We start from the raw sequence: 12,056 nt of genomic DNA, 5'->3' as shown, positions 1-12,056 counted from the left end.
AACTGGGGAGAGCAGCAGCGCAGAAAGTTCCGTAGGCAGCAAGGGAAGCCCCCTCATAGGTCTCGGTTGTTCGCGCTAAGGTAACAGTGTGAGGGTTGTAATTGTGATGAATGTGTTGTTTTCTGAGCTCAGTCTGGTTTTCATCAAGTACACAGAAGATATTCCGATGCTGTTTTCACAGAATTTCAAGGGTGAAACATAGACCTGTCCCCAGGACATGTCATCAGAATGTGAAATGTCAAAGGAACGGTTCTTTCGGCAACAGTAGCTATTATTAAATGATGAGCTGGTGATCGAGTACAGGAATCCTAACTAACATAATAATCTTAACTATTTTAGATTTAGGTATTCACTTAAGATCACTTTTATGAGGGCGTGTTTCTTGATGGAGACTGATAGGTATTTCTTCCGTCTCAGGGGACCTTTGTCCTGCTGGCTAGATGTCCTGCTTTGTGTGAGAAGCAGGAGTCATCGCTACTGGGAAAAGTGAAATTCCCTTTTGTTGACTGGCCATAGGTGAGCCTCAGAGCTCGGGGAAAGCTGTCAGCTAGTAATAACAAGGCCATGGATTTTATATATAGTCAACCATGAGAGACCACCTGTTGTTCTAAAGAAAACTGAGGTCTTTTTGCACATGGTCTTCAAATACAGATTTCTGATAGTTTATAGTATAAAGATTTATTTTGTGGCCACTCAGCCTTTCCCCTGAGGCCTGTCTTTCAGAGATGCTGTCCTAGACAGATTGCCCTGGTCTGCTCTACTCTGAGCAGTTCAAAGCGCAGAAGGTGAGGGCGGGTAGGTGGACTGGGAGGCTAAATAAACCTCTCGTGCCCGTTGCTGCTTTTCAGCCAGTCACCCGGGGCCTCCAATAGCCCTGAGACTTGAATGTCTGTGAAATGGATCCGGAGGCAGAACGCTTCATAGACCCTTTGACCCCCCCCCCCCCCCCTTATCCTTTGCGGAAAAAGCTTAGGGTTTTGACTTGGTGGTGGTGGTGAAAGACGGACCTTTCCCTCTTATAATGGCCCAGGGGGCCCCTTGAAACATGGTTGACTTCAGGTTGGTTTAAGTTTTGACACATAGTCTCTGTATTGCCAGTTGTTGCTCTGCCTTATCGACAGTTTCCTTCCCGCTCATCTTAACTGAGAACGTTTTGCTTGCTGCTCCCCATGTCTTACTTCCGTCTCCACTTCCTGGGAAATTTAGTTGTGTGTAAAAAAGGTTGAGTGACAGGACTGAGATTTCCAGGACTTGAGCAAGCATTGTATTAAGTAGGCATATTAAGAGGAATAATCTAGTTACTGAGTATATGTAGCTTTTGACTTTATTTACTGTTTGGGGAATACTTCATTGCGAAGAAGGGAATTTAGAAACTGCTTAACCACGGAAGAGAAGAGCATCAGAGATGACCAGAAACGATGGTGGGGTGCAGTGAGTGGCTGAGGGGATGCGCCAGGGTTGGGTTTCTCAGGAACGGCAGGGTGCGTCTGTGGGGGAAAATTAAAGGAAGAGGGTAGGCAGGGAGGTGTCAGGGGTTGGTGTGCTGACGGATCTGGCTTTATATCACTTCTGTCTTCTCTTTCTTGAGTGAGGAATTCCTAGGCACTGGCAGCTGGATAATGTTTCCAGGTCAGTATTTCCTGAACGATGACTTCTTAGAGTCTCAGTTTTCGCCCTTGCTGCATCTGCCCTGGTGGTCTTCATGTACCGAGCCTGAAGGACTTGCCATCCACATATGAGGAGTGTGATTAGCATCATCTGCAATCCCACCTTACAGAGAAAATTACTTTTAGTGTCTAGTGTAGCTTTCTAGCTTTTTTCTGGCATTTGTGTTTTTACATTAGCACTATAGTATGTGTGTATATGTGTGTGTCTATGTATTTGTGTATATGTATATATGTATATGTGTGTGTGTATATATACTGCTTTACAGTTTGTCATTCTTGCATAGTGGACTGTGAATACTTTCGCATTAAACATTCTTCTATAACATACTTTTTAATAGCTGTACAGTATTTTATAAGTACAAACCATAATCTCCTATTGTTAGAAATTTGTCATTGCAAAATTTTCACTTTTTTTTTTGTGGTGGATAGGCTTACATAGAGACCTCTTTTCATATCTCTGATTGTTTTTGGTATAAATTGCTGAATTTCTTGGTCATATAAATACTTTTTTGCATCTGATATGTATTGCCAGATTATCACCCAAAAAGGTTAAACAAGAAGTCTTTTTATTTCCCTTTGCTTCCCCCAGTCAGGCTAAAAAACAATTCCCCTTCCTAACTCATTAGCTTTATTTGCTTGCTTTCTTTGAAAGATTCTTCTTTTAGAATTAGGTAGAAATTGAAACAATTTGTATAGAATATTTATTGCTTACTTTATTTTGCTGTCTGACTTTCTCCTTGGTATTATCATGGTCTTACTTTTCTGATCTAATTTCATTTTTATAATCGACATAACAACATTATATTAGTTTCAGTTGTACAACATAATGATTGAATGTTTATATGCCCAGTGGATCCGTGAACAAACACAGGCTTGAACTGCGTGGGTCTACTTATATGCAGATTTTTAAAAAATGTAAATATACAGTTAGCTGGTCCTTCACATCCCCAGGTTTTACATCTGTGGGTTCGACCAGCTGCAGATTGCACATTGTTTCTCACTGAGGTGGGGTATTTGAGGGTGCAGAGGGCTGATGGTGTGCGCTGTTCTGTGCCATTCTACAAAAGGGGCTTGAGCATCTCTGCGTTTTGGTATCTGCGGGGGGTCTTGGACCCAATCCCCTGTGGATACTGAGAGGCTGTAGTTAAGTTTTGGGGGAGTCAAAAGGTATATGTGTATTTTCAACTGCACAGGGTGGGGGGCTGGTGCCCCTAGCCCCTATGTGGTTCAAGGGCCCCACTGTATTGCGAAATGATCACCTCGGTGAGTCTAACTGATGTGTGCCACTGTACGTACAGAGTTACAGATATTTTTCTTGTGAGGAGAACTTTTAAGATCTACTCTAAGCAATTTTCAAATATGCAGTACAGGATTATTAGTATAGTTGCCACGGTGTACATTATGTCCCCATAACTTACATATTTTCTAACTGGAAGTTTGTACTTCAAAATTACTTCCAGAGGGGTGGGAGGAGGTGGAGGAGGGCATGGGGGTAAATGGTGCTGGAGGAGACTTGACTTGGGGTGGTGAACACAACACAGCATACAGATGGTGTGGTGTGGAATTTGTACCTGAAACCCGCATAATTTTGTTAACCAGCACCACCCACCAAAATTTTTAAAAATTAAAAATCAAAAAGTTCTTTGTGGGCATTCTGAGGATTTGAAAGAAAAACACTGAAAACAGAATATATTGACAGGGTGCCAGAGTCATGTCTAAAACTGATTAGAAATTTGAGTCTAGCTTCCAGTAATAAGTGTTTACCGTAACTTACTTTATTTGACGTGAAGTCTGCGTAATCGGGGTTGACGGAGTATAGCCTGTGGGCCAGATCTCGCCTGTCATCTGTTTTTCTATGACCTAAAAGCTAAGAATGGTTTTTATGTTTTAAATGTTGACAAAGTTCAAAAGAATATTATTTTGTGACGTGTGCAAATTACCTGGAATTCAAACTTCAACATCCGTAAAGTTGTATTGGAACCCAGCCGTGTGTGGTCATTCATGTATTGTCTGCGGCAGCTTTTGTGCTATCACAGCAGTGCTGCTAGTTGTGAAAGACGGCCCACAAAGCCTAAAATATTTACTCTCTGGCCCTCGGAAAAGTTAGCTGATCCCTGATCTAGAATAATATAGTCCAATTCACCTTTAATTTTGAGTCACTGAGGAAATGATTTCCTTCTTAATATATTGAGTTTTCTGAGAAACTTGGCAGTCAGCATTCAAGGGTGATGCAGCTCTCAGCTGTTTCCGAGCCTAATAACCCAATTGCCGGTCTCTTTTGATTGTGTAGATCAGTGGCCCCCGAAGTATGGTCTTTAGAAAGACCCCTGGGTATTCCTGAGATCTTTTCAGGGAGTCCCAAGGCATCTAGGAAATGCTCGCCTTCTGCTGTGTTGATTGATGCCTGCACTGATGACGCAGAAACAATGGTGGATAAAACCGCTGTGCGGGAGTGTGAATGGGAACAGTGACCCCAGCCTGCGTCAGTGATTAGGGCACACACTTGCGGTGGTGCTGGTGCAATGAGTGTCTTTGCTAAAGTAGGAAAAACTTAACTTCATTAAATCTCCATCTTTGGGTACATGCCTTTTTGATATTCTGTGTGACGAAATGGAAGTGTGTATAAAACACTTCTGCAGACTGAACTGCCATGGTTGTCGTACAGAACAGTACCTGTGAAGATGTTTGAGCCACGAACTAGCTGCTTCTTTGCTAGAACACCATTTTTGCTTAAAGGATGATTCACAAACTGTTGTTATTCAGAATTGGGAATTCGGCAAATATTTTTTTATTTAAAAAATTTTTTTACTTTTATAAATATTTTTTAAAATTATATTTCATTGATTATCCTATAAAGTTGTCCTGATTTTTTTCCCTTTGCCCCCTCCACCCAGCACCCACTCTCCCTCAGGCAGTCCCCCCACCATTGTTCATGTCTATTGGACATACATATAAGTGCTTTGGCTACTCCATTTTCTGCACTGTACTTTGCATCCCCATGGCTATTCTGTAACTACCTATTTGTACTTCTTAACTCTCCCACTTCTTCATCCATTCCCCCACTCCCCTCTCCCATCTGACAACCATCAAAAGGCTCTCTGTACACATGATTCTGTCTCTGTTCTTGTTTGCATAGTTTTTTAGATTTAATTGTTGATAGATATGCATTTCTGCCATTTTATTGTTCATAGTTTTGATCTTCTTTTTCTTAAATAACACCCTTTAGTGTTTCATACAATAATGGTTTGGTGATGATGAACTCCATTAGTTTTTCTTGTCTGGGAATCTCTTTTTCTGCCCTTCGATTCTAAATGGTATCTTTGCTGGGTAGAGCAATCTTGGCTGTAGGTCTTGCTTTTCATCACTTTGACTATTTCTTGCTAGTCCCTTCTAGCCTTCAAAGTTTCTTTTGAGAAATCAGCTGACAGTCTTATGGGGACTACCCTGTAGGTAACTCTCTGCTTTCCTCTTGCTGCTTTTAAGATTCTCTCTTTATCTTTAACCTTTGGCATTTTAATTATGATGTGCCTTGGAGTGGGCCTCTTTGTATCTGTCTTGTTTGGGACTCTCTGTGCTTCCTGGACTTCTATGTCTATGTCCTTCACCAAACTAGGGAAGTTTTCTTTCATTATTTTTTCAAATAGATTTCCAATTTCATGCTGTTTCTCTTTTCCTTCTGGCACTCCTCTGATAAGAATGTTGTACCTCTTGAAGTTGTCCCAGAGGCTGCTTTTACTATGTTCATTTTAGGGGGTTCCTTTTTCTTCTTGTTGTTCTGATTGGTTGTGTTTTGCTTCCTGTGTTCCATATCATTGATTTGATTCTCGGCCTAATCCACCCTAGTGCTCTTTTACTGTAAATTTTTCTTTATTTCAGTGAGTATATCCTTTGTTTCTGACTGAGTCTTTTTTATGCTGCTGAGGGCCTCACTAAGTTCCTTGAACATCCTTATAACCAGTGTGTTGACTTCTGCATCTGATAGATTGCTTATCTCCATTTTGTTTAGCTCTTTTTCTGGAATTTTGATCTGTTTTTTCATTTGGGCCATGTTTTTTTGTCTCCTCATTTGGGCAGCCTCTCTGTGTTTATTTCTGTGTATTAGGTAGAACTACTTGGACGCTGTGTCTTGGTAATGTGGCCTAATGTAGTAGGTGTACTGTAGGGTCCAGTGGCACAGCCTCCCCTATCACCCAGGCTGGGTGCTTGAGGTGTACCCTTCATGTGTGTTTGAGTACACCCTTCTCTTGTAGTTGAGCCTTGGTTGCTGTTGGTAAATCAATGGGAAGGATTTACCCAGGCCAGTCAGCTGCAAGGATTGGCTGTGACCACTGACCACCACCCTCAGCCCTCTGTGCAGAATCAGCTGTGCAGGGGTAGTGTGGTGGTGCTCTGACATGGTCTGTAGCTATTCACTGGGTGCCCTGGCCCTGGGCTTTCCCCAGTGGTGAATGCCCAGGTTAGCTCCCACTTGTGTTTTTCAGTCACTCTTCCTGAGCTATGAAGCAATCTGAGATGGCTGTTAGTTGTGCTGGGCTTGGAGAAGCCAAGCTGTGAATCTAGGCCAGCTGCTGCTAGTGCTGGGCCAGGGGCTTAACTGAGGCCAGGTGTTGCTTGTTTGAGAGGATTTTGGAAGTTGTGAAGCATGAGCCAAGACCAGCCATTCATATGGAAAAGCAACTTGGACAGGGCTGTAAGTTGGGTGGAGCAGAGTCTTTGGGAATCTTCAAGGCAGGTCAAACAGTATTAGCCAGGTTAATGGAATCTCAGCTTGCTGGCTCTGTGGCTTTATGGAAAAAGACAAGGGCCTTTGCTTACCTTGATGCCAGACACTTTAGTTTCTCCCTGTATGCTGTGCCTTTCAAGCTGCTACTGTGGTGCTAGAGCTCAGGGAGTGAGTCTGAGTAGGTGAACTGTGTGTGGGTTCTTTAAGAGGGACTGCTTGGGGCTCCAGAAGTTTCTTTCACTAACTCAATCCCTGCTGGTTTTTGCAGCCAAAAGTTGTGGGAACTTAAAATCCTAGCATTGGAATCCTGAGCTGGGAATCATTTCCCAAGATATCCCTCCTGAATTTTTTCCACCACACATGGGTATGGGACCAGCCCATTCTAAGTCTGTGCACCTCCTGCCTGTCCTGATGGATGTGGTTTCTTTAATTCTGTAGTGGTCAGACTTTATTCAGTTCGATTTCTGATGGTTCTGAGTGGTTGTTGTTGTCATTTTGATGTAGTTGTTTGAAGAGGTGAGCTATGTCTGCCTGTGCCGCCATCTTGACTGGGAGTCTGGCAAATACTTTTTCAAAAGTAAACAAAGTGAGCTGACACTTGAAGGAAAACAACTGACTGTATTTGTTGCCACTGATAAAATTCAAGTTTGCTACCCCAAATTAGAATTTTAGAGAACTTGTGTCTTCTACTTTGAGCTTGACAGTTTTCTGATATATAAAGAATTTTCTGGTGAAATTGATGGTGATAGTAACAAATGTGGTCTCATTGTAGTATGGGATTTGTCACCATTTGGAAGATCTGTGTAACTCTGGGAACCAGTATGTTCAAAATGACCAATGTGTGAAGTTACACACTCATAATGGGTAAAAAGATCCATTCAGTGTTTAAGACAGACCAATGGATTTGAGTGTATTAGCAACAGAAATTTCACTGATAGGAATTTATATTCTACATGGCAGCTAAGCTTGAAGAAACAACCACTCATCAAGTTATGGTATATTATCAAAAGAGAATATTAAAAAGACTACTAATATTTACTGTTTTCAATTATATCTCTATGTAACATTTTATTCTAATCCTCCAACCAGAACAACATCTGACAACAGACTGAGTACAGAACAGATAGGAGAATCTAGCCGTCTTCTGTTAATAAGATCTGTAGAAATGCAAAACAGTGCCACTTTTCTGACTATTTTTTGTTTTGGAAAATATACTTTTTAAAAATAAAAATTGTGTTAAAATAAAGTTATGTAACAGGCTTTAATGTTTAATCAAAATTTTTCAATTTGTTTTTTAAATATCAAGATTGGTAAATATTTACAGATATAATCCACATAATGGAATCTCTGAGGCCATCATTCATTTTTAAGAATGGAAAGGGAGGCTTTTAGACCCAAAAGATTAATAACCATTATTGTAGATTATGATCATTCACCATGAAGTTGGTTATATGAAATGGGAGAAGTCATTGCTACAAATTTCAACAGCACCTATTACTGATTTTCTGTCAGAAAAGTAATATATGAATACAGGCCAAAACTATCTCCAAAAGCTGTGGAAGAGGCTGAAACAAAAAAATTAAAAAATTAAGTTCTTTAAAAAGAAAAAAAACTAAATGGCATACATTTTCCAGATGTGGACGGTGACCTGAAAGCACACCTCTGACTATATGTCATCTAATAGTTAAATAATTATTATATAATTGCTATAATAGATATAATTTAGTGATAGTCTATTAGGCTTCATCCACTTTAACTCTGTTCCTCATTTAATGCCCTGCATAACAAGTAATACCATTAAGTCCCTCACTGTTGGTCACACAACACATTTTGAGAGCTGGGTTTCAAGAACTTTTTTTTTTTTTACTTACTCTAAAGCTCTTACTCTTTTCCCTTTCTTATGATACTGTTCATAGCAGCTGTACTATGTACAAGCATCAACTTTCTAAAAATGGGTTACAAGATCTTGTGGTAAAGGCTCCTTTTGACACCAAGGCTAGGTAAAGACTTGTCTTCAGTTTTAGCTTGGTCGTTACAGCAAGGAGGTGGTCTTCCGGAGTTACTGAAAGACAGTTCAAAAATGAATGAACTGAGCTGAAACATTTTGCTAGACACTGACCTCCACAGTAAATTAATTACAGCCCTTCTGATTGACTTGGGTAGAATGAGAAAAAATGAATGGTCAGCATGATTTGTGTTCTTTTGGTCATTTCTCAATTTAATATGTTTACTGTTGTGATCACATTTCCAGGCTTCTCCAGTGACAGTGACCTGGTGTCTCTCACTGTCGATGCGGATTCTCCTGCTGAGTTAGATGATGGAATGGCTTCCAATCAGAGTTCTCCCACTAGAACTTTTGGTCTCAGTCTTTCTTCGGATCCTTCAGCACTAGGGGCTGTGGCTCCTGACAGCGAACCGAACAAAACAGAAGAAGAACGGGAAAATCGTAGCCTCTTTCCTGGCAGTTTAAAATCCAAGCTTGGCAAGAGAGATTATTTGGAGAAAGCAGGAGAATTAATAAAGTTGGCTTTAAAAAAGGAAGAAGAAGATGACTATGAAGCTGCTTCTGATTTTTATAGAAAGGGAGTTGATTTACTCCTAGAAGGTGTTCAAGGTACAGTTTTATCTGTGTTAATATGTTTCTTATGTTGGTATCTGGGAAAGAAGTTGTATACATACAAGTATATCTTATGTTATAATCCTATGTAAAAACAGACCGAAATGATAAATAACTAAAGATTAAGTGACCTGTATATAGGTGTATATCTCTGGTTACACGACGGTATCAAATATACTGAACTATATGCTTTGATCAATTAATCAACAAAATAGGGTTTAAAAAAAATCAAGTCTCTAGTCTCTGTTATGAAAAATCCTTTTTTCCCCTGACGTGGTCAGTGTTCACCAGCCTTCACCTCTCTCAGGAGTGTCGACAGAGAGATTCTTCAGAGCCGTAACTCTCAGCGGCCTGAATAGACAAGGTGAAAGGGGCTTTTAAGTAAGAATGTGAAAGGTTTTCTGATTTGCCTGCTGTTTTGTTCTGTTGTTTAGTAGAGCAAACTCTCAGCTAACAAATGGGGGTGAAACGGGGCATGTGCAGTTCAATGTTGCTGAAGTCAGTAAAGACCTTACCTATATTTTAAGCATCAGTTTTTGTTTAATTATTTGCCCTTTCCTTATAGAAGCAGGGCGAAGCGTGCTGCAGTTAGTGACACAACTTCCCAGACACACACATTGAAGGTTGATGAGACCTTCCTTCCATGCTTTTCTTTCTAGAAAATTAACATTTTCATTGTTTTTTTGGTGGTCTTCGACTTGTTAGTATCACTCAGATTACCACGATGTCCTGTGTTACTAGTGCTTTTTTAATCCTACCCTCACTGTGTCCGGCGTCCTGTGGTCTGGAAGCGTTTTGTTGTCCTCTTCCTCGGATTTAAACTTGCATCCTTCTCCTGTGGTGTGAACATGAATATGTGGTTGTATGGCGTGGAAGGGGAAGTGTGGTCAGCGGCATGCTAACTGCTTTTTAACCAATTTTAACGAAGTCTGTTGTTTTTAATTCTTTTATGTCCACAGCTGCCTAGTGCCACCAGTTTCTGAACTTTGGGAGAGATTGTGCACCATGCATGTCAGGCAGCTGCAGGTCCCCCAAGTCCGTAACCACTCGTCACCTGCATTTCTGTTGCTGCTATCTTTTCGCTCGATCTCTTTGTCCTTGTGGCATTCTGGCTTAAAGATAGTTATTTTAGAGCCATGTTAATGGAGTTTCAGACAGGAGCATTTCTCTTGGTTTGACTGATAGTACAACATATATCATTTTGATACAGACTTGTTTTTCAAATAGTTTCATAATCTGTTGGTTTTTTAAAAAATAATTTATTTATTCATAGAGAGAAGGGAAAGGAAGGAGAAAGAGAGGGAGAGAAACATTAATGTGTGCTTGCGTCTCACACATACCCCCTACTGGTGACCTGGCCCGGAACCCAGACGTGTGCCCTGACTGGGAATTGAACTAGCAACCCTTTGGTTAGCAGGCCAGCGCTCAATCCACCGAGCCACATCAGCCAGGGCGCTATTGGGGTTTTTTGTTTGATAGTGAAGCATTCTGGTCTTAAAGATCTACTTATTTTTCTTCTTTGTCTTAACTCTTATTTTGGGTTGGGAGTTTAAAATAGGCATGAGTTGCAAACAATCTGCTCTGATATTTTTTCCTTTTCTTTTTAGATAATTTTTTGTGCTCAAACATCACTAGTGTTTAATTGACATAGATAAAACATATCAGTGTGATTCTTTTGTCTAAAGTCATTTACATATAACCCTAGAACACTTCATAATGTTACCACTTGATGGCACCAGAAAAATAAAAATCTTTGCTTCAAAATGAGCATTATGGATGCACATCAGCAAATAAAAAATATATTATTTAGTTACTTTGTGATTAGGGTGGTGAATTATTACTCCAATAGAACTTGATATCAAACCTACTAGATCTCTATCTTAAAGAATGTTATCATTTAACCATTTTTTTTAATAGTCATTGGAGGATTTTGTTTTCATTGCTTTTAGAGAGATGGGGAGGCAGGGAGGTGGGGAGAGGGAGAAACATCATGTGAAAGAGAAATGTCAATCTGTTGCCTCTTGTATATGCCCCGGGGATTGAACAGCAGCCTAGGCATGTGCCCTGACCAGGAATTGAACCTGTGACCTTTCGGTCCACAAGACAATGCTCCAACTGACCAAACTACGCTGGCCAGCGCAACCATATTTTTTTCTATTTAATATGTGCCTCTCTTTCTGAAACCACAATACCCATTATTGTCCTGGATTGTTTTTTGATGTTAATGTGCCATCAAATCCAAAAAGTTATAGTAGACTAATTGCTTGTAGCCTTTTATTGTTATTCAAAATGTGATCAATTTTTGTTCCTACAAACTGTGGAATCATAATCATTGAATTCTAATTTTTAAAGGACATGTAAAGTAACATGGTTATGTTGCACATTTAATTATGTGTCAGATGTAATATCAGGGCAGTGCTTCTGGTCCATGGATTATATTTAAAAGTATTATTCTGCTCCTAACAAATGCATGGACATTATCAAAAAAACTTTTGCCCAGTTCAATTGACATAATTGACATATAGTATCAAATTCAAGCTATAGAGCATAATGATTTGATAAATGTATATATTGTGAAATCTTACACTGACAATAAGTTTAGTTAGCATCCATCACCTCACATAGCTATAAACCTTTTTCTGTGAGAACTTTTAAAATCTATTTTTTTAAAAAAAGTAATTGCTGAGTTAATAGTACCATTTCTTTAATTCTTAATTTTTTAAAAGATTTTATTTATGTATTTTTAGAGAAGGGGAAGGAGGGAGAGAAACATCATTGTGTGAAAGAAACATTGATTGGTTGCCTCTTGCATGCCTGCAACTGAGGGCCCTCCTGCAACCCAGGTGTGTACCACAACTGGGGATTGAACCAGCAGCTTTTTGGTTTGCTGGCTGGTGCTCAGTCCACTGATTCACACCAGCCAGAGCAAAGATCTATTTTCTTAGCAACTTTCTATTTTCCTTTTTTTTAAATTATGTTTTATGGGTTATGCTCTTACAGTTGTCCTCATTTTTCCCCTTTGCCCCCCTCCTTTTGGCACCCCCACTCC

The 12,056-nt window shown here is 40.0% G+C and overlaps 1 protein-coding gene across 2 annotated transcripts in view; it reads left to right on the top strand.

Annotated features, from left to right (window-relative positions):
• RPS6KC1 (ribosomal protein S6 kinase C1) overlaps positions 1–12,056 on the top strand; it is a 158,377-nt gene that overhangs the window by 43,407 nt on the left and 102,914 nt on the right. For both annotated transcript variants that reach the window (XM_045838659.1, XM_045838658.1), the window contains exon 6: positions 8,642–9,004. In XM_045838659.1, the coding sequence (XP_045694615.1) occupies positions 8,642–9,004 (363 nt within the window). The remainder of the gene's footprint in view (positions 1–8,641; positions 9,005–12,056) is intronic.

The sequence above is a fragment of the Phyllostomus hastatus genome, unplaced genomic scaffold (genome assembly GCF_019186645.2).
Source record: "Phyllostomus hastatus isolate PE091 unplaced genomic scaffold, TTU_PhHast_1.1 phas_contig_283, whole genome shotgun sequence".
NCBI lineage: Eukaryota > Metazoa > Chordata > Mammalia > Chiroptera > Phyllostomidae > Phyllostomus > Phyllostomus hastatus.
The sequence above is the reverse complement of the archived record's forward strand: the minus strand, read 5'-3'. Positions and strand labels throughout refer to the sequence as shown.